Raw genomic sequence first — 22,985 nt, 5'->3', positions numbered from 1 at the left:
ATGCAGACAGGAATGCAGAGTTGCAGTTACTCACAGATCAGCCATGATCTTATTAAATGACAGGACAGGCTAGGTGGGCTGAATGGCCTACTCCTGCTCCTGTTGTGTATCTAACAGATGCACCACACTGATCTGTTGACCTTCGCAGATACTGCTCATATGCTCATGCGATAGGAGCAGAATTAGGCCATTCGGCCCATCAAGTCTACACCGCCATTCAATCGTGGCTGATCTATCTCTCCCTCCCAACCCCATTCTCCCCATAACTCATGACATCCGCACTAACGAAGAATCTATCTATCTCTGACGTAAAAATATCCATTGACTTGGCCTCCACACCTTCTGTGGCAATGAATTCCAGATTCACCACTCTCTGACTAAAGAAATCCCTCATCTCCTTCCTGGAGAAACGTCCTTTTATTCTGAGGCTGTGCCCTCTGGTCCTCGACTCTCTCCCACTGGTGGAAACACCCTCCAAAGAGCAGTCCACCACACCTGATAATTTTGTTGCATGAAGTGAATCCTATTTTTTTTTCCCCAGCTGTGCAATTTCCTGGAGTCCAATTTCTTGAACATCAATGTGGAATTCATGAAGACACTGGGAGACCACATCATGAGCCTGAAGGGACTGAGTGCAGGCCAGACCGGTGGAATGGGCGAGTACCTGTTTGACCAGCACAGCCTTGAATGAAGGGTCTTGACTGTGGAAAGCAAGCCATCACCTTCCACACCTCTCACCACCACCCCAACGTGGTCTGTAAAATACCAAAGTCTCTCACACTGAATGTTAAGACGTCTGTCTCAGAAAACAAGGCTACTTTTATTGATGTAATAAATGTTTCCAGAAAAACAAAATGGCCAATTGATGGCGTTTGATAAGGTCAACATCTCCGAACACCTTGACTAAGAACATCAATAACTATGATAGATCTCCCCACTTCACCAGTTTCTTTTCCATATACATAAGCTCGTAAGCTCATTAGCACGGTGGCACAGCGATGGAGTTGCTGCCTTTCAGTGCCAGGGACCCGGGTTCGATTCTGACCACTTTTTTTTCTTCAATTCCACTTTTTAATATTCCCACTTTTTACAAAGACAGTTTCGTACAAAACATGTGTGTGTTCAGCTTTCCGTCAAAACAAGTTGCCCAAAATTAAAGGAGCCGCCCTCCCACCCCGCGCCCGAATTTTCAGCATCAGGAGACCTCGCAGGATCACTGCGCCCACCCAACCCCCACCACCCCACCCAACCCCTAACCCCAACACCCCACCCAACCAACCCACCGCCGGCCTCCACCCGCTCGATCCAAAGTAAGGGGGTTCGATTCTGACCACTTTTTTTCTTTCAATTCCACTTTTTAATATTCCCACTTTTTGCACCGACAGTTTCATACAAAACATGTGTGTTGGGGGGGAGGAGCAGGGAGGAAGAGGGGGGGAGGAGGGAGGAAGGGGGGAAGTGGAGGGGGGGAGGAGGGAGGAAGAGGGAGGAGGAGGGGGGGAGGGAGGGAGGGGGGGGAGGGAGGGAGGGGGGGAGGGAGGGGGGGAAGAGAGGGCTGGCGGTCGCCGCCGGGGACAGTCCGTCAGAGTGAGGGAGGCCTTTATCTAACAGGCCTCGTGGACCGGGACTGTCCGCCTCCCCGCTCCCCCTGCAGGGGAATGACTAGGGAGAGGAAATGGGGCCTCGGAGACGAGGCCGGGCACAGTCACAGCTTCGGTCATTGATACGTGTTGCGGCCTTGGTAGCCGCCGCCACCGCCACCTCGGGACTGAGAGTAGCCTCCGCTTCGGCCCTGAGAGTAGCCGCCGCCTCCGCCGCCGCCCGATTTCCTGTCGGCGTTATCCACGCGGATGTCGCGGCCGTCCAGGGACTTGCCGTCCATGGCCTTCATGGCGTCGCGGGCATCGCCCGGGTTCTCGAAGGTGATGAAGCCGAAACCTCGGGACTTGTTGGTATCTCGGTCCTTGATGACGCGGACCTCGGAGATCTGCCCGTACTTGCTGAACGCCTGTTCCAGGGTCTGCTCGTCCGTCTCAAAATGGAGGCCGCCGACGAATAATTTTCCTTCCTCAGACATCTTAGATGTGCGTGGCCTGTCTTCCCTCTGCTGTTTAACTCGGCGACTGCTGTTTAACTCGGCGACTGCTGTTTAACTCGGCGACTGCTGTTTAACTCGGCGGCTGCTGTTTAACTCGGCGGCTGCTGTTTAACTCGGCGGTTGCTGTTTAACTCGGCGGTTGCTGCTCACTCAGCGGCTGCTGCTCGATTCTGACCACGAGGGCTGTCTGTGCGCTGTCTGTGCGCCGTTTGTACGTCGTCCCCCCCGTCCCCCCGTGACCTGCGTGGGTTGTTTCCGGTTACCAGGGGGAAAGATTTAATAGGAATCTGAGGGGTAACTTTATCACCCTGTATTGCTGAGTTTAGGAGAATTTTTGTTTTGAGGATTACAGGCAGATTCTTGATTAGTACAGGTGTCCGGGATTATGGGGCGAAGACAGGAGAATGGGGATGAGGGAAAGATAGATCAGCCATGATTGAATGGCGGAGTAGACTTGATGGGTTATAGACAATAGGTGCAGGAGGAGGCCATTCGGCCATTCGAGCCAGCACCACCATTCAATGTGATCATGGCTGATCATTCTCAATCAGTACCCCGTTCCTACCTTCTCCCCATACCCCCTGACTCCGCTATCCTTAAGAGCTCTATCTAGCTCTCTCTTGAATGCATTCAGAGAATTGGCCTCCACTGCCTTCTGAGGCAGAGAATTCCACAGATTCACAACTCTCTGACTGAAAAAGTTTTTCCTCATCTCAGTTCTAAATGGCCTACCCCTTATTCTTAAACTGTGGCCCCTGGTTCTGGTTAAATGGCCCAATTCTGTTGCTCAAACATATGAACTTTTAGTTTAGAGATACAGGCCCTTCGAGTCTGCGCTGTCCAGCGATCCCCGCACGGTAACACTATCCTGCACACACCCAGCGACAATTTACAATTATATTGAAGCCAATTAACCAATAAACCTGTTTATTCACAAAATGCTGGAGTAACTCGGCAGGTCAGGCAGCATCTCGGGAGAGAAGGAATGGGTGACGTTTCGGGTCGAGACCCTTCTTCAGACTGATGTCAGGGGGGCGGGACAAAGGAAGGATATAGGTGGAGACAGGAAGATAGAGGGAGATCTGGGAAGGAAGAGGGGAAGGGAGGGACAGAGGAGCTATCTGAAGTTGGAGAAGTCGACGTTCATACCACCGGGCTGCAACCTGCCCAGGCGAAATATGAGGTGCTGTTCCTCCAATTTCCGGCGGGCCTCACTATGGCACTGGAGGAGGCCCATGACAGAGAGGTCAGACTGGGAATGGGAGAGGGAGTTAAAGTGCTGGGCCACCGGGAGATCAGTTTTGTTAATGCGGACCGAGCGCAGGTGTTCAGCGAAGCGATCGCCGAGCCTGCGCTTGGTTTCGCCGATATAAATAAGTTGACATCTAGATCAGCGGATGCAATAGATGAAGTTGGAGGAGGTGCAGGTGAACCTCTGTCTCACCTGGAAAGACCCCACCAGCCAGCGGATCCAACATATCATCCACCAACATTTCCGTCACCTACAACGGGACCCCACCACTGGCCATATCTTCCCATCCCCTCCCCTCTCTGCGTTCCGCAGAGACCGTTCCCTCCGTAACTCCCTGGTCCACTCGTCCCTTCCTACCCAAACCACCCCAACCCTGGGCACTTTCCCCTGCAACCGCACGAGATGCAACACCTGTCCCTTTACCTCCCCCCTCAACTCCATCCAAGGACCCAAACAGTCTTTCCAGGTGAGACAGAGGTTCACCTGCACCTCCTCCAACCTCATCTCTTGCATCTGCTGCTCTAGATGTCAACTTATTTATATCGGCGAAACCAAGCGCAGGCTCGGCGATCGCTTCGCTGAACACCTGCGCTCGGTCCGCATTAACAAAACTGATCTCCCGGTGGCCCAGCACTTTAACTCCTCCTCCCATTCCCAGTCTGACCTCTCTGTCATGGGCCTCCTCCAGTGCCATAGTGAGGCCCGCCGGAAATTGGAGGAACAGCACCTCATATTTCGCCTGGGCAGTTTGCAGCCCGGTGGTATGAACGTCGACTTCTCCAACTTCAGATAGCTCCTGTCCCTCCCTTCCCCTCTTCCTTCCCAGATCTCCCTCTATCTTCCTGTCTCCACCTATATCCTTCCTTTGTCCCGCCCCCCTGACGTCAGTCTGAACAAGGGTCTCGACCCGAAACGTCACCCATTCCTTCTCTCCCGAGATGCTGCCTGACCTGCTGAGTTACTCCAGCATTTTGTGAATAAATCGATTTGTACCAGCATCTGCAGTTATTTTCTTATACAACCAATAAACCTGCACGTCTTTGGAGTGTGGGAGGTAACCGGAAACAACCCACGCTGGTCACGGGGGGAACGTACAAACGGCGTACAGACAACGCCCGTGGTCAGAATCGAGCAGCAGCCGCCGAGTTAACAGCAGAGGGAAGACAGGCCGCGAACATCTAAGATGTCTGAGGAAGGAAAGTTATTCGTCGGCGGCCTCCATTTTGAGACGGACGAGCAGACCCTGGAACAGGCGTTCAGCAAGTACGGGCAGATCTCCGAGGTCCGCGTCATCAAGGACCGAGATACCAACAAGTCCCGAGGTTTCGGCTTCATCACCTTCGAGAACCCGGGCGATGCCCGCGACGCCATGAAGGCCATGGACGGCAAGTCCCTGGACGGCCGCGATATCCGGGTGGATCACGCCGACAGGAAAACGGGCGGCGGCGGCGGCGGCGGCGGCTACTCTCAGGGCCGAAGCGGAGGCTACTCTCAGGGCGGATACGGCGGCGGCGGCGGCTACTCTCAGGGCCGAAGCGGAAGCTACCAAGGCCGCAACACGTACCAATGACCGAAGATGTGACTGTGCCCGGCCTCGTCACCGAGGCCCCATTTCCTCTCCCTAGTCATTCCCCTGCAGGGGGAGCGGGGAGGCGCAGAGACCCGGTCCACGAGGCCTGTTAGATAAAGGCCTCCCTCTGACGGACTGTCCCCGGCGGCGACCGCCCGCCCCTCCCCCGCCTCTTTCCCTACCCGCCTCTCTCCCCCTCCCTCCCCCCCCCCCCCCCCCAACACATGTATTGTACGAAACTGCAAAAATGTGGGAATATTAAAAAGTGAAATTGAAAAAAAAAAAAGTGGTCAGAATCGAACCCCCTTATTTTGGATCGAGCGCGCGGAGGCCGGCGGCCGGCGGCCGGCGGCGGGTTGGGTGGGGTGGTGCGGGTTGGGTGGGGTGGTGCGGGTTGGGTGGGGTGGTGCGGGTTGGGTGGGGTGGTGGGGGTTGGGTGGCGCAGTGATCCTGCGGGGTGTCTCCCGATGCTGAAAATTCGGGCGCGGGGTGGGAGGGCGGCTCCTTTAATTTTGGGCAACTTGTTTTGACGGAAAGCTGAACACACACATGTTTTGTACGAAATGGTCTTTGTAAAAAGTGGGAATATTAAAAAGTGGAATTGAAAAAAAAAAAGTGGTCGGAATCGAACCCGGGTCCCTCGCACTTGAAAGGCAGCAACTCCACCGCTGCGCCACCGTGCTAATAAGCTTACGAACTTATGCATATGGAAAAGAAACTGGTGAAGTGGGGAGATGTATCATAGTTATTGATGTTCTTAGTCAAGGTGTTCTGAGATGTTGACCTTATCAAACGCCATCAATTGGCCATTTTGTTTTTCTGGAAACATTTATTACAGCAATAAAAGTAGCCTTGTTTTCTGGGACAGACGTCTTAACATTCAGTGTGAGATACTTTGGTATTTTACAGACAGCACGTTGGGGTGGTGGTGAGAGGTGTGGAAGGTGATGGCTTGCTTTCCACAGTCAAGACCCTTCATTCAAGGCTGTGCTGGTCAAACAGGTACTCGCCCATTCCACCGGTCTGGCCTGCACTCAGTCCCTTCAGGCTCATGATGTGGTCTCCCAGTGTCTTCATGAATTCCACATTGATGTTCAAGAAATTGGACTCCAGGAAATTGCACAGCTGGGGAAAAAAAAATAGGATTCACTTCATGCAACAAAATTATCAGGTGTGGTGGACTGCTCTTTGGAGGGTGTTTCCACCAGTGGGAGAGAGTCGAGGACCAGAGGGCACAGCCTCAGAATAAAAGGACGTTTCTCCAGGAAGGAGATGAGGGATTTCTTTAGTCAGAGAGTGGTGAATCTGGAATTCATTGCCACAGAAGGTGTGGAGGCCAAGTCAATGGATATTTTTACGTCAGAGATAGATAGATTCTTCGTTAGTGCGGATGTCATGAGTTATGGGGAGAATGGGGTTGGGAGGGAGAGATCAGCCACGATTGAATGGCGGTGTAGACTTGATGGGCCGAATGGCCTAATTCTGCTCCTATCGCATGAGCATATGAGCAGTATCTGCGAAGGTCAACAGATCAGTGTGGTGCATCTGTTAGATACACAACAGGAGCAGGAGTAGGCCATTCAGCCCACCTAGCCTGTCCTGTCATTTAATAAGATCATGGCTGATCTGTGAGTAACTGCAACTCTGCATTCCTGTCTGCATGGGACATCTTTGTACTCCCATGCATGGCGGCACGGTGGCGCAGTGGTAGAGCTCCTGCCTTACAGCGCCAGAGACCCGGGTTCGACCCCGACTACGGGCGCTCTCTGTACGAAGTTTGTACGTTCTTCCCAGTGACCGCGTGGGTTTTCTCCGATATCTCCAGTTTCCTCCCGCTCTCCAAAGACGTCCAGGTTGGAGGTTAATTGACTTGGTATAAATGTAAAATGGTCTCCAGTGTGTCGGGTAGCGTTAGTGTGCGGGGGATCGCCGGTCAGTGTGGACTTGATGGGCCTATTTCCGCACTGTGTCTCTAAACTAAACTTAGCTTAGGCTATTCAACATTTTCTCATGACAAGACATTGGACATTCCAGATATTGGTCTAATAAATCTTCTTTGAAATGTTTCCAATGCATTAACATCCTTTCTTTAAAAAAAAGAGGCCTATATTGTAGACTCTACTCCAAATAAGGTCTCACCAATGTCCATTGAAACTGAAGCATGGTTTTCCTGTTGTACTGTATTCATTCCCCCTTAAGAGAAATTATAACGCTATAGAAACATAGAAAATAGGTGCAGGAGTAGGCCATTCGAGCCAGTGCCAGCATTCAATATGATCATGGCTGATCATCTGGAATCAGTACCCTGTTCCTGCATTCTCACCATATGCCTTGATTCCGTTAGCCCGTCAGACTGATCATTGTATGATCTAGACCAGATAGCCCATTGACAGTGAATGCTCTCTCTAGGGTTCAGGTAACTCTCGTTACCTGAGCATCCTCTTTATCAGTTGCTAGCTGGTGCAGATCAAGGAGAGACTTGTTGACGTTTTTCTGTAATTCCAGGGCGTCCTGTGTGACCTCCAGCCCACTCCCCCACTCGCTCTTGGCTGGTTTCTGCAGGTATAAGACAGAATTAAGATTCTACTTTAGAGGGTGGCATGCTGACGCAGCGGTAGAGTTGCTGCCTCACAGCGCCAGAGACCCGGGTTCGATCTTGACCACGGGTGCTTGTCTGTACGGAGTTTGTACGTTCTCCCCGTGACCTGCTTGGGTTTTCTCCGGATGCTCCGGTTTCCTCCCACACTCCAAAGACGTACAGGTTTGTAGGTTAGAAACATAGGCATAGAAGCATAGAAAATAGGTGCAGGAGGAGGCCATTTGGCCCTTCGAGCCAGCACCGCCATTCATTGTGATCATGGTTGATCATACACAATCAGTAACCCGTGTCTGCCTTCTCCCCATATCCCTTGTTTCCGCTAGCCCCTAGAGCTCTATCTAACTCTTTTAAATTCATCCTGTGAATTGGCCTCGACTGCCCTCTGTGGCAGAGAATTCCACAAATTTACAACTCTGGGTGAAACAGTTTTTTCTCATCTCTTGCTCTCCACTTTGCTGCTGTAGCACTGTAAACTTCCCCGATGTGGGACGAATACAGGAATATATTATTAGTATTATTGTTCTCCCCGTGACCTGCGTGGGTTTTCTCCGAGATCTTCGGTTTCCTCCCACACTCTAAAGAGGTGCTGGTCTGTAGGTAAATTATGCAGCTGACGGGGAGAACGTCCAAACAGGGTGAAAAAGTTACCCCTCAGATTCCTATTAAATCTTTCACCTTGAACCTATGTCCTCTGGTCCTCGATTCCCCTACTCTGGGCAAGAGACCGTGCATCTACCCGATCTATTCCTCTCATGAGTTACTCCAGCTTTTCATGTTGATCATCGGTTTATTCCGGCACCTGCAGTTCCTTCCCACACACTAGTATTCGGCTATTCTCTGCCACCTCCTGTGTGAAGGTTGAGTTATTTGCCAATTCCCGGCTCCCGCACTCCTGCCACCAGATGGCGATGTGGGCTGCCATCCCATTGATTCCAATGGAGATGGAATGAGCAGCCGTATGAGTGGGCAGAAGGTGGTGCTGTCCACTGCCCCAAACACACTCCCCCCTCTGCTCCACCTTCCCCTCGAGCCCTCACACACCCTCGGTCATGTTGCACCGCCGGGAACAAAGGAGGACCACCAGAGAAACATAGACAACAGGGGCAGGAGTAGACCATTCGGCCATGTGAGCCATCACAGCCATTCAATATGATCACGGCTGATCATCCGATATCAGTACCCCGTTCCTGCTTTCTCCCCACATCCCTTCATTCCATTAGCCCTAAGAGCTAATCCTAACTCTCTCTTGAAAACAATAGGGGGGGGGAGGCAGGGGGGGTGGGGTGAGGGGGGAAGAACAAAGGGGGACCAAAGTACTTTGTAACTTTGTCAGTGCCCTTTATGTGGCGACTATTTGCATACCTTGGGAATGCAAGGAAAGAATTTCACTGTGCCTTGTCAAATGTGACATTAAAAATATTCACTCATTCATTCGTTCATTCATGCATTCCCTGATCTTTGATTTCTCCACCCCACCCCCACTCTCCAACCTCTGGCCCTCTCTCTCAAGGCCAACCCACCTTTCCCAGCCAACCTTTAGATCTCACCAAAGGTAGACACAAGATGCTGGAGTAACTCAGGGGACAGGCGGCGTCTCTGGAGAGAAGGGATGGGTGATGTGCAAAGATACTAGAGGAGCAAGATGAACCACTCCGTCAAAATCGCCTATACTTAATACCTTTGCGCATTCCCAAGGTAGTGCGCAAAGGAGCGTAACGTCCGCCATTTTAGTAAGCAAAACCCGCCGTCCGCTCTGCCTCTCGCAGTGTAATCAGTGTTTTGGGGGAACAGTATGTGTGATGATACCATAAAAATGCCGAATATATCTCATCTATCAATTCACAGATTTTTGTTCTTTTTCTTTTTAAATGTTTCTGCAAGTTTCTGCCTACTAAAATGGCGCCGTGACGTACTACGGGTTGTAGGGTCGAGTGGTCTATCTTGCTCTGCTCTATTATCTTTGGTGATGTGTCGGGTTGGGTCGCGGCCCTTCTCCAGACAGAGTCAGGAGGGAGGGGGGGACTAGAGACATGGAAGGGTAAGGTGTGAATACGACAGATCAAAGCAGAAGCAATGTAGTGTGGTTCAATGTAGTGTGGTTCACTAAGGGGCAGAAAACGCTAGTGGGAGTTGTGTACAGGCCACCTAACAGTAGTAGTAGAGTTGGGGATGGCATCAAACAGGAAATTAGAAATGCATGAAACAAAGGTAAAACAGTTATAATGGGTGACTTCATTCTACATATAGATTAGGTGAATCAAATTGGCAGAGGTGCTGAGGAAGAGGATTTCTTGGAATGTATACGGGATAGTTTTCTAAACCAACATGTAGAGGAACCAACGAGAGAGCAGGCTATTCTAGACTGGGTATTGAGTAATGAGGAAGGGTTAGTTAGCAGTCTTGATGTGCGTGGCCCCTTGGGCAAGAGTGACCATAATATGGTTGAGTTCTTCATTAGGATGGAGAGTGATTTAGTTAATTCAGAAACAACGGTTCTGAATTTAAAGAAAGGTAACTTTGAGGGCATGAGACGTGAATTGGCCAAGATAGACAGGCAATCGATTCTTAAAGGGTTGACGGTGGATATGCAATGGAAAGCATTTAAAGACCACATGGATGAACTACAACATTTGTTCATCCCAGTTTGGCAAAAGAATAAATCAGGGAAGGTAGTGCATCCGTGGCTAACAAGGGAGATTAGGGATAGTATCAAAACAAAAGATGAAGCGTACAAATTAGCAAGAAAAAGCAGCCTACCAGAGGACTGGGAGAAATTCAGAGTCCAGCAGAGGAGGACAAAGAGCTTAATTAGGAAAGGGAAATAGATTATGAAAGAAAACTGACAGGGAACATAAAAACTGACTGCAAAAGCTTTTATAGATATGTGAAGAGAAAAGGATTAGTTAAAACAAATGTAGGTCCCTTGCAGTCAGAAACAGGTGAATTGATCATGGGGAACAAGGACATGGCAGACCAATTGAATAACTACTTTGGTTCTGTCTTCACTAAGGAAGACATAAATAATCTGCCGGAAATAGCAGGGGACCGGGGGTCAAATGAGATGGAGGAACTGAGTGAAATCCAGGTTAGTCGGGAAGTGGTGTTAGGTAAATTGAATGGATTAAAGGCCGATAAATTCCCAGGGCCAGATAGGCTGCATCCCAGAGTGCTTAAGGAGGTAGCCCCAGAAATAGTGGATGCATTAGTGATAATTTTTCAAAACTCTTTAGATTCTGGAGTAGTTCCTGAAGATTGGAGGGTAGCTAATGTAACCCCACTTTTCAAAAAGGGAGGGAGAGAGAAAACGGGGAATTACAGACCAGTTAGTGGAACATCGGTAGTGGGGAAAATGCTAGAGTCAGTTATTAAAGATGGGATAGCAGCACATTTTGAAAGTGGTGAAATCATTGGACAAAGTCAGCATGGATTTATGAAAGGTAAATCATGTCTGACGAATCTTATAGAATTTTTTGTGGATGTAAATAGTAGAGTGGATAAGGGAGAACCAGTGGATGTGTTATATCTGGACTTCCAGAAGGCTTTCGACAAGGTCCCACATAAGAGATTAGTATGCAAAGTTAAAGCACACGGTATTGGGGGTTCAGTATTGATGTGGATAGAGAACTGGCTGGCAGACAGGAAGCAAAGAGTAGGAATAAACGGGTCCTTTTCAGAATGGCAGGCAGTGACTAGGCTCAGTGCTGGGACCCCAGCTATTTACAATATATATTAATGATTTGGTCGAGGGAATTGAATGCAACATCTCCAAGTTTGTGGATGACACGAAGCTGGGGGGCAGTGTTAGCTGTGAGGAGGATGCTAGGAGGCTGCAACGTGACTTGGATAGGTTAGGTGAGTGGGCAAATGCATGGCAGATGCAGTATAATGTGGATAAATGTGAGGTTATCCACTTTGGTGGCAAGTACAGGAAAGCAGACTATTATCTGAATGGTGGCTGATTAGGAGAAGGGGAGATGCAACGAGACCTGGGTGTCGTGGTACACCAGTCATTGAAAGTAGGCATGCAGGTGCAGCAGGCAGTGAAGAAAGCGAATGGTATGTTGGCATTCATAGCGAGGGGATTTGAGTATAGGACAGGGAGGTTCTGTTGCAGTTGTACAGGGCATTGGTGAGACCACACCTGGAGTATTGCGTACAGTTTTGGTCTCCTAATCTGAGGAAAGACATTCTTGCCATAGAGGGAGTACAGAGAAGGTTCACCAGATTGATTCCTGGGATGGCAGGACTTTCATATGAAGAAAGACTGGATAGACTCGGCTTGTACTCGCTGGAATTTAGAAGATTGAGGGGGGATCTTATAGAAACTTACAAAATTCTCAAGGGGTTGGACAGGCTAGATGCAGGAAGATTGTTCCCGATGTTGGGGGAGTCCAGAACAAGGGGTCACAGTTTAAGGATAAGGGGGAAGTCTTTTAGGACCGAGACGAGAAAGTTTTTTTTCACAGAGAGTGGTGAATCTGTGGAATTCTCTGCCACAGAAGGTAGTTGAGACCAGTTCATTGGCTATATTTAAGAGGGAGTTAGATGTGGCCCTTGTGGCTAAAGGGATCAGGGGGCATGGAGAGAAGGCAGGTACGGGATACTGAGTTGGATGATCAGCCATGATCATATTGAATGGCGGTGCAGGCTCGAAGGGCCGAATGGCCTACTCCTGCACCTATTTTCTATGTTTCTATGAAATGTGTTTATGAGTTCAGAAGCCTGATGGCCTGATGGTAGAAACTGTTCTTAAGTCTGGTGGTACGCGCAGCCATACTCCTGTATCGTCTGCCTGACGGTAACAAGGAGAACAGCCTGCGTGCTGGGTGGCTGTGGTCCTTGATGATGCTGCGTGCCTTCCGCAGGCACCGCCGGTAGAAAATGTCCTGAATGGCCGGGAGACAGTTGCCAGTGATGTGCTGTGCCGTCTTCACCACTCTCTTTTAAAAAAAAAAATTATTTAAATTTTAACAAAACAAATACATGTGTGAACTCATAGTACGCGATGGTACCTACATTATAAATTTGTTTATACATTTTAAATTCGATTATACTTGTATTGTTCTGTGTTATCTCCCCACCCACAACCCCCCACCCCCCAGTTAGAAAAAAAGAGGAAAAAGGAGAAGAAAGATAAAGAAAAAAAGGAAAGAAAGAAAGAAAGAAAGAAGGAAACCTGGAGACAAGAAGGAAACACTTCCGGCTAATTTCTTATTAAATTCTTTTTAGGGGTATCAAAACAACCCTGAAATTAAATATTTCCAATTCTTAATCCTAGTTTTAAAGTGAATGGGTTCCAAAGTTTCAAGAAGAAATCATATTTATCTCTCAGATTATAAGTAGCTTTTTCTCATGGGATACAACTACGCATTTCTGCATACCATCTTGCAATTCTTATTTCATTGTGATCTTTCCAAGTGACCGCCACACATTTTTTTGCTATTGTTATTTTGAGTAATCTTTCCTGATATTCATCTAAAATTAATCTTGGTAATATTCCTTTAGTATCTCCCAATAAAAACAACCTTGAATCCAATGGTATGGTCTTATTCATCAATTGTTCCAAAAAGTTTTTTAGGCCTTTCCAAAAAGGAGTTACCTTCGGACATGCCCATGTGGAGTGTAAAAAAGTACCCACATCTTGGGTGCATCTAAAACAAATTTCAGGTAAATTTGGATTTAAATTGTTTAATTTTTTCGGAGTTAAATATAGTTGATGTAAAAAATTGTATTGTACTAAACTATATCTCACGTTAATAGTATTTTTCATACTTTCTAAACATAATCTTTCCCAACTTGGTTCATCAATGCTAATATTCAGATCTGTTTCCCATCTTTGTCTTGATTTTTGAATTCCTGTCTTTGGACTAGATTTTTGTAACAATTTATACATTGAAGATATAATTTTTTTAGTTCCCTTGCCCTGAATCAGGGATTCAATTCCTTTAATTTGAAATAGAAACATTGAATTACCTAACTTTTCCCTTAAAAAAGATTGTAATTGATAATAGAAAAAAATACTATTCCCTGGAATTTGATATTTGTTTCTCAATTGAGAAAATGTCGAAAAATTATTTCCTTCGTAGCAATCTCCTATATGTTTAATACCCTTCTGTTCCCAGACTTGTAATATTTGATTATTCCAAGCAAACGGCAGTAATCTATTTTTTACTAATGGAGTTTTAGCTGTTAGAAAAAATCTTTTATCATTAGCTTTAACTGTTTTCAACAATATATTAATTAAATGTTTTAGCAAAGGTGACTCTTGATCCTTAACTAATAGCTTTGCTTCCCATTTATAGATAAATTCTTCTGGGCATAGTTCTTTTATTTTATCCATTTCAATTTTAACCCATGCTGTTTTTCCACCCTCTTGATAAAAGGATGAAATAAAACTCATTTGTGCTGCCAGATAGTAATTTTTAAAATTTGGTAATTGCAGTCCACCTAATTCAAATTTCCATGTTAATTTTTCCATAGACACTCTTGGCATTTTACCTTTCCAAAGAAAATTCCTCACAATTTTATTCAATTCTTGAAAAAAATTATTTGGTAAAGGTATAGGCAGTGTTTGGAATAAATACTGTATCCTCGGAAAAATATTCATCTTAATACAGTTCACTCTCCCTAGCAATGTAATTGGAAGATTCATCCATTTCTTCAAGTCCTCCTCAATTTTTTTAATTAGTGGTTTATAATTTAGTTTATACAGATTATTTAACTTATTATCTACTTTAACCCCTAGGTACTTCATGCCTTCTTTTTGCCATTTAAACTGACTTTCTCTTTTACATTGATCATAATTACCTTCAGAAAGAGGCATTATTTCAGTTTTATCTTTATTAATTTTGTATCCTGATACTTTCCCATATTCTTCCAGTCTGAAATATAATTTTCTTAAGGATTCCAATGGTTTAGTAAGACAAATTAAAACATCATCTGCAAATAAAGTAATTTTGTGATTTTCCTGATTGACTTTAAATCCTTCAATGTCTAAATCTGATCTTATTAGCTCTGCCAGAGGTTCAATGGCCAATACAAATAAAGCCGGTGACAAGGGACATCCCTGTCTACTAGATCTTTCCAAATTAAATAATTGAGAAGATTGGCCATTTGTCACCACTTTGGCTTTAGGTTGTTTATAAAGAGCTTTTACCCAGTTAATTTCCCAATCCGTACTTCTCTAATACTTTAAATTAAAAAATCCCATTCTAACCTGTCAAACGCCTTTTCAGCATCTAAAGCAACTGCTACGCTCAATTCCTTTCTTTTCTGTGCTAAATGTAAAATACTTATAAATCTTGCTACATTATCAGATATTTTCCTTTTTTTGACAAATCCAGTTTGGTCCTCTTTAACCAGCTTCGGTAAATATTCTGCCAAGCTCCTTGCCAAAAGTTTGGCAACTATTTTATAATCTGCATTGAACAATGATATTGGTCTATAAGAAGATGCATTTAAAGGGTCTTTCCCTTTTTTTTGAATTACGGTTATAATTGCCAGTGAGAAGGATTCTGGTAATGTAGAAGTTTTTTTCGCTTGATGTATCACTTCCATAAATACTGGTAACAACAAATCTTTAAATTTTTTATAGAACTCAGGCGGGAAACCATCTTCCCCTGGAGATTTATTACTTGGTAAAGAATATAATACTTCCTCCACTTCTCTCAAAGTAAAGGAGGCATTTAGTCTCATCTGCTCCTCATTAGAGATTGTTGGTAATTGTATCTTGGATAAAAAATTATTTATCTTAATTTCATCCTTTTCAGATTCAGAATGGTACAAATTAGTGTAGAATTGCTTAAATACCTCATTGATTTCTCTAGGTTTATAAGTAATAATGTTTCGATCTGTTCTAATTGAATTTATTGTTCTTGATATTTGTTCTTCTTTCAGTTGCCATGCCAATACCTTGTGCGCTCTTTCTCCTAATTCATAATATCTTTGGTTAGTTCGTAATATTAGTTTTTCTGTTCTATAAGTATGTAAAGTATTGTATTGAAATTTTTTATTTGCAAGTTGTATTTTTTTCGTATCTTAAGAAGTTTTCTGTAAGTCTTTTTCTAATACGGTGATTTCTTTTTCTAATCTTTCAGATTCCTTCCTATAGTCTTTCTTTATCTTAGATGAGTAGCTTATAATTTGGCCTCTCAAATAAGCCTTCATTGCATCCCATACAATAAATTTATCATCAACTGAATTTAAATTTGTTTCCAAAAATAATTCAATTTGTCCTCGAATAAAATCACAAAAGTCTTGCCTTTTCAATAGTAAAGAGTTGAGTCTCCATCTATACACTGACTGTTCTTTATCTGGCATCGTAATTTTCATTAATAATGGTGAGTGATCCGATAACAATCTAGCCTTGTAATCTATTTGTATTATTCTACCCCTTAATTGAGCTGAAATCAAAAATAGATCTATTCTAGAATATGTATCATGTCTATTGGAATAAAAGGAGTAGTCTCTTTCCCTGGGATGGCTTTTCCTCCAAACATCTATTAAATTTAAACTTTCCATTAAATTCAAGGTTGTCTTCGCTGCTCTTGTCCTTGTCGTTGTCCTTGATCTATCCATTACTGGATCTAAACAAAAATTGAAATCTCCCCCTATCAATATATTTTCATGTGCTTCCGCCAGATTTAAAAAGGTACCCTGCACAAACTTCTCATCATCTATATTTGGTGCATATATATTCATTAAGGTCCACAATTCTGAGAAAATTTGACAATGTACCATTACAAATCTACCTACTGGGTCACTTACAATATTTTGTATCTTAATTGGTAGCGTTTTCTTAAATAGGATAGCAACCCCTCTTGCTTTTGAGTTAAAAGAAGATGCGACCATACTTCCTACCCAATCTCTCTTTAACCTTTGATGCTCTTTTTCCGTTAGATGTGTTTCTTGCAAGAAAGCTATATCTACTTCCAATTTTTTCATCTGTGTTAAAATTCTCTTCCTTTTTATCGGTCCATTTAACCCATTCACATTATAGCTTAAAAAATTGAATGTGTTATCCATTCATTCCTTTTTTTTTTTTCCTTTCCTTTTTCCTTACCTTGATACCTCTTCCGGTATTTACATTGTGCCGTATTTCAGTGTGCTCCCCTCCATAGTCCAGGTATAAAAACAGAAAAGAAATAAGAAAGATAGAGAAATAGACCCCCCCTCTAATGTTGTTAATAAATAGATTAGCAACATTACCCCCCTCTATTATACGAGGTGTGGTCCGCACCACACTTGTGCCCATGATTATGGTGGAGCATCCACATTCTCCAACCCCCCCGATATATCAAGTACTTCTAAAAATTAACAATCCTTAATACAGTTAATCCCCTCTATAGTATACAGATCTTGTTAATAATCATTCATTCATGAATCTTCTTAAGCATATCTCGATGGCAATTCTTTCGCATATTCTTCTGCTTTGACAAAGTCTTAAAAAAAATTATTTTCTCCAGTGTGGATCATAATCTTCAAAGTAGCCGGATGCAGTAAAATAACCTTATAGCCTTTCTTCCATAGAATATTTTTTGCCTTATTAAATTCTTTTTTTCTGCTCAACAAGGCATTACTGATGTCTGGGTAAAAGATTATTTTAGTGCCTTCATGTTCTATTGGTTTTCCCTCTCTTATATTATTCTCGACTGTTTTGAAAACCAATTCTCGATCTTGGTATCTTAAAATTTTAATCAACACAGATCTTGGCTTTTGATTAGTCGAGGGTTTCGGTCTTAGAGCCCTATGTGCTCTTTCTATTTCCATCCGACCTTGTTTATCTATTCCCAGAGTGGTCACTATCCAATCTTGAAACAAGTTAATTGGGTCTTCCCCCTCCACTCCCTCTGGCAAACCAACAATTTTAACATTATTTCTCCTGCTATAGTTTTCCAAGGCATCCAACTTCTCCGCCATCTTTTTGCTTTCAATTGCCGCAGCAGTAATACTGTCTTCATTTTTTTCCACTCTAGATTTTAACATTTCATTTTCCATTTGTATATTATCCACTTTATTTGTCACTGTTTGAAATTTCTCCTCCATTTTTTTCAGTCTTATGAAATTTCTTGTTATCTCTCCTCATTAATTTGTTATCTCCTTCAATTTTCTTAAGCCTGTTAATAATTTCTTGAAGCATCGTTTTCATATTAGTCTCTGTATCTTCTTGCTTTTCTTCTTCTTCCTCATTTCCACTTCCACTGCTAGTGGAGTCTCCCGTTACCTCATCGTCACTCGTGTCCGAAACTCCAGACACAACATCAGCAGCCTCTCGGCAAACAGTGGGCCTTTTTGGTAACTCACGGCGACTCCCTCGTATTTTGACCCGAGTCAAAGAGCGCTTGCTAGGAGTAGTAGACTCCAGCTTCGTACCGGAGCCCTCCCCAGACTCACATCCTGCCGAGGGGTCACCAAATCTAGTCCCCTGCTCCATCAGAGCTGTGGGCCTACCTTCGATTTTTTTTCATGATTCCTTTGCTTGCTTCTGTGGCAGTTGTACTCCTCCTTTTACTTTCTTGGAAGGCAACTGTACGTTCTGTATACTTTCTGATTTAATTTAAAGTACTTGATTCCTTTAGTCCGTCTTTTTTTTTTAGCAGTTTAGGGCTTTGTTTTCGGGAGTGCTGAAAAGTTATGTCTACTCAGCCAAGCATTGGATACTAATAATATATTCCTGTATTCGTCCCACATCGGGGAAGTTTACAGTGCTACAGCAGCAAAGTGGAGAGCAAGAGATGAGAAAAAACTGTTTCACCCAGAGTTGTAAATTTGTGGAATTCTCTGCCACAGAGGGCAGTGGAGGCCAATTCACAGGATGAATTTTAAAGAGTTAGATAGAGCTCTAGGGGCTAGCGGAATAAAGGGATATGGGGAGAAGGCAGGCACGGGTTACTGATTGTGTATGATCAACCATGATCACAATGAATGGCGGTGCTGGCTCGAAGGGCCAAATGGCCTCCTCCTGCACCTATTTTCTATGCTTCTATGCCTATGTTTCTAACCTACAAACCTGTACGTCTTTGGAGTGTGGGAGGAAACCGGAGCATCCGGAGAAAACCCAAGCAGGTCACGGGGAGAACGTACAAACTCCGTACAGACAAGCACCCGTGGTCAAGATCGAACCCGGGTCTCTGGCGCTGTGAGGCAGCAACTCTACCGCTGCGTCAGCATGCCGCCCTCTAAAGTAGAATCTTAATTTTGTCTTATACCTGCAGAAACCAGCCAAGAGCGAGTGGGGGAGTGGGCTGGAGGCCACACAGGACGCCCTGGAATTACAGGAAAAACGTCAACAAGTCTCTCCTTGATCTGCACCAGCTAGCAACCGATAAAGAGGATGCTCAGGTAACGAGAATTACCTGAACCCTAGAGAGAGCATTCACTGTCGATGGCTATCTGGTCTAGATCATACAATGATCAGTCTGACGGGCTAACGGAATCAAGGCATATGGGGAGAATGCAGGAACAGGGTACTGCATCCAGATGATCAGCCATGATCATATTGAATGCTGGCACTGGCTCGAAGGGCCGAATGGCCTACTCCTGCACATATTTACTATGTTTCTAGAGCGTTATAATTTCTCTTAAGGGGGAATGAATACGGTACAACAGGAAAACTATGCTTCAGTTTCAATGGACATTGGTGAGACCTTATTTGGAGTAGAGTCTACAATATTGGCCTCTTTTTTTTAAAGAAAGGATGTTAATGCATTGGAAACATTTCAAAGAAGTTTTATTAGACCAATATCTGGAATGTCCAATGTCTTGTCATGAGAAAATGTTGAATAGCCTAAGCTAAGTTTAGAGACACAGTGCGGAAATAGGCCCATCGAGTCCACACTGACCAGCGATCCCCCGCACACTAACGCTACCCGACACACACTGGAGACCATTCTACATTTATACCAAGTCAATTAACCTCCAAACCTGGACGTCTTTGGAGAGCGGGAAGAACGTACAAACTCCGTGCAAATGGAAAGGCAGAAGGGAAAATCGGAAGTGTCTGTATTACAGTACAGCAAAGGGGATTACAGAGGCATGAGGCAGGAGCTGGCCAAAATTGATTGGAAGGAGGCCCTAGCAGGGAAGACGGTAGAACAGCAATGGCAGGTATTCCTGGGAATAATGCAGAGGTTGCAGGATCAATTTATTCCAAAGAGGTGGAAAGACTCTAAGGGGAGCAAGAGACACCTGTGGCTGACAAGGGAAGTCAGGGACAGCATAAAAATTAAGGAGAGGAAGTATAACATAGCAAAGAAGAGTGGGAAGACAGAGGATTGGGACTCTTTTAAAGAGCAACAAAAGTTAACTAAAAAGGCAATACGGGGAGAAAAGATGAGGTACGAGGGTAAACTAGCCAATAATATAAAGGAGGATAGCAAAAGTTTTTTTAGGTACGTGAAGAGGAAAAAAATAGTCAAGGCAAATGTGGGTCCCTTGAAGACAGAAGGAGGGGAATTTATTATGGGGAACAAAGAAATGGCAGACGAGTTAAACCGTTACTTTGGATCTGTCTTCACTGAGGAAGATACACACAATCTTCCAAATGTTCTAGGGGCCGGAGAACCTAGGGTGATGGAGGAACTGAAGGAAATCCACATTAGGCAGGAAATGGTTTTGGGTAGACTGATGGGACTGAAGGCTGATAAATCCCCAGGGCCTGATGGTCTGCATCCCAGAGTACTTAAGGAGGTGGCTCTAGAAATAGTGGAAGCATTGGAGATCATTTTTCAATGTTCTATAGATTCAGGATCAGTTCCTGTGGATTGGAGGATAGCAAATGTTATCCCACTTTTTAAGAAAGGAGGGAGAGAGAAAACGGGTAATTATAGACCAGTTAGTCTGACATCAGTGGTGGGGAAGATGCTGGAGTCAATTATAAAAGACGAAATTGCTGAGCATTTGGATAGCAGTAACGGGATCATTCCGAGTCAGCATGGATTTACGAAGGGGAAATCATGCTTGACAAATCTACTGGAATTTTTTGAGGATGTAACTAGGAAAATTGACAAGGGAGAGTCAGTGGATGTGGTGTACCTCGACTTTCAGAAAGCCTTCGACAAGGTCCCACATAGGAGATTAGTGGGCAAAATTAGGGCACATGGTATTGGGGGTAGGGTACTGACATGGATAGAAAATTGGTTGACAGACAGAAAGCAAAGAGTGGGGATAAATGGGTCCCTTTCGGAATGGCAGGCAGTGACCAGTGGGGTACCGCAAGGTTCGGTGCTGGGACCCCAGCTATTTACGATATACATTAATGACTTAGACGAAGGGATTAAAAGTACCATTAGCAAATTTGCGGATGATACTAAGTTGGGGGGTAGTGTGAATTGTGAGGAAGATGCAATAAGGCTGCAGGGTGACTTGGACAGGTTGTGTGAGTGGGCGGATACATGGCAGATGCAGTTTAATGTAGATAAGTGTGAGGTTATTCACTTTGGAAGTAAGAATAGAAAGGCAGATTACTATCTGAATGGTGTCAAGTTAGGAGGAGGGGGAGTTCAACGAGATCTGGGTGTCCTAGTGCATCAGTCAATGAAAGGAAGCATGCAGGTACAGCAGGCAGTGAAGAAAGCCAATGGAATGTTGGCCTTCGTAACAAGAGGAGTTGAGTATAGGAGCAAAGAGGTCCTTCTACTGTTGTACCGGGCCCTGGTGAGACCGCACCTGGAGTACTGTGTGCAGTTTTGGTCTCCAAATTTGAGGAAGGATATTCTTGCTATGGAGGGCGTGCAGCGTAGGTTCACTAGGTTAATTCCCAGAATGGCGGGACTGTCGTATGTTGAAAGGCTGGAGCGATTGGGCTTGTATACACTGGAATTTAGAAGGATGAGGGGGGATCTTATTGAAACATATAAGATAATTAGGGGATTGGACACATTAGAGGCAGATAACATGTTCCAAATGTTGGGGGAGTCCAGAACAAGGGGCCACAGTTTAAGAATAAGGGGTAGGCCATTTAGAACGGAGATGAGGAAGAACTTTTTCAGTCAGAGGGTGGTGAAGGTGTGGAATTCTCTGCCTCAGAAGGCAGTGGAGGCCAGTTCGTTGGATGCTTTCAAGAGAGAGCTGGATAGAGCTCTTAAGGATAGCGGAGTGAGGGGGTATGGGGAGAAAGCAGGAACGGGGTACTGATTGAGAGTGATCAGCCATGATCGCATTGAATGGCGGTGCTGGCTCGAAGGGCTGAATGGCCTACTCCTGCACCTATTGTCTATTGTCTATTGAGAGCGCCCGTAGTCGGGATCGAACCCGGGTCTATGGCACTGTAAGACAGGAGCTCTACGGCTGCGCCACCGTGCCGCCATGCATGGGAGTACAAAGATGTCCCATGCAGACAGGAATGCAGAGTTGCAGTTACTCTCAGATCAGCCATGATCTTATTAAATGACAGGACAGGCTAGGTGGGCTGAATGGCCTACTCCTGCTTCTGTTGTGTATCTAACAGATGCACCACACTGATCTGTTGACCTTCGCAGATACTGCTCATATGCTCATGCGATAGGAGCAGAATTAGGCCATTCGGCTCATCAAGTCTACACCGCCGTTCAATCGTGGCTGATCTATCTCTCCCTCCCAACCCCATTCTCCTGCCATTCTCCCCATAACCCCTGACATCCGCACTAGCGAAGAATCTATCTCTGACGTAAAAATATCCATTGACTTGGCCTCCACACCTTCTGTGGCAATGAATTCCACAGATTCACCACTCTCTGACTAAAGAAATCCCTCCTCATTTCCTTCCTGGAGAAACGTCCTTTTATTCTGAGGCTGTGCCCTCTGGTCCTCGACTCTCTCCCACTGGTGGAAACACCCTCCAAAGAGCAGTCCACCACACCTGGTAATTTTGTTGCATGAAGTGAATCCTATTTTTTTTCCCCAGCTGTGCAATTTCCTGGAGTCCAATTTCTTGAACATCAATGTGGAATTCATGAAGACACTGGGAGACCACATCATGAGCCTGAAGGGACTGAGTGCAGGCCAGACCGGTGGAATGAGCGAGTACCTGTTTGACCAGCAGTCTTGAATGAAGGGTCTTGACTGTGGAAAGAAAGCAAGCCATCACCTTCCACACCACTCACCACCACCCCAACGTGCTGTCTGTAAAATACCAAAGTATCTCACACTGAATGTTAAGACGTCTGTATCAGAAAACAAGGCTACTTTTATTGATGTAATAAATGTTTCCAGAAAAACAAAATGGCCGATTGATGGCGTTTGATAAGGTCAACATCTCCGAACACCTTGACTAAGAACATCAATAACTATGATATATCTCCCCACTTCACCAGTTTCTTTTCCATATACATAAGTCCGTAAGCTCATTAGCACGGTGGTGCAGCGGTGGAGTTGCTGCCTTTTAGTGCCAGGGACCCGGGTTCGATTCTGACTTTTTTTTTCATTTTCAATTCCACTTTTTAATATTCCCACTTTTTGTAAAGACAATTTCGTACAAAACATGTGTGTT

The 22,985-nt window shown here is 45.1% G+C and overlaps 2 protein-coding genes and 3 pseudogenes across 4 annotated transcripts in view; 3 read left to right on the top strand and 2 right to left on the bottom strand.

Moving 5' to 3' along the window:
- Positions 1-807, top strand: part of LOC144611345 (ferritin heavy chain-like) — a 131,307-nt gene extending 130,500 nt beyond the window's left edge. For both annotated transcript variants that reach the window (XM_078430412.1, XM_078430410.1), the window contains one exon: positions 542-807. In XM_078430412.1, the coding sequence (XP_078286538.1) occupies positions 542-691 (150 nt within the window). In that variant the 3' untranslated portion in view covers positions 692-807. The remainder of the gene's footprint in view (positions 1-541) is intronic.
- A 487-nt stretch (positions 808-1,294) lies between these two features.
- Positions 1,295-2,320, bottom strand: LOC144611288 (cold-inducible RNA-binding protein B pseudogene; annotated as a pseudogene).
- Positions 2,321-4,278: 1,958 nt separating this feature from the next.
- Positions 4,279-5,197, top strand: LOC144611350 (cold-inducible RNA-binding protein B pseudogene; annotated as a pseudogene).
- A 574-nt stretch (positions 5,198-5,771) lies between these two features.
- LOC144611403 (ferritin heavy chain-like) overlaps positions 5,772-22,985 on the bottom strand; it is a 50,595-nt gene continuing 33,381 nt past the window's right edge. The window contains exon 5 of the mRNA XM_078430474.1: positions 5,772-6,045. Within this exon, the coding sequence (XP_078286600.1) occupies positions 5,896-6,045 (150 nt within the window). The 3' untranslated portion in view covers positions 5,772-5,895. The remainder of the gene's footprint in view (positions 6,046-22,985) is intronic.
- Positions 8,466-22,655, top strand: LOC144611360 (ferritin heavy chain A-like; annotated as a pseudogene). The gene is made up of 3 exons (XR_013549512.1): positions 8,466-8,492; positions 18,733-18,859; positions 22,401-22,655. The product of XR_013549512.1 is annotated as a ferritin heavy chain A-like (transcript).

This window comes from Rhinoraja longicauda, chromosome 40 (genome assembly GCF_053455715.1).
Source record: "Rhinoraja longicauda isolate Sanriku21f chromosome 40, sRhiLon1.1, whole genome shotgun sequence".
NCBI classification, from domain to species: Eukaryota; Metazoa; Chordata; class Chondrichthyes; order Rajiformes; family Arhynchobatidae; genus Rhinoraja; species Rhinoraja longicauda.
The sequence above is the reverse complement of the archived record's forward strand: the minus strand, read 5'-3'. Positions and strand labels throughout refer to the sequence as shown.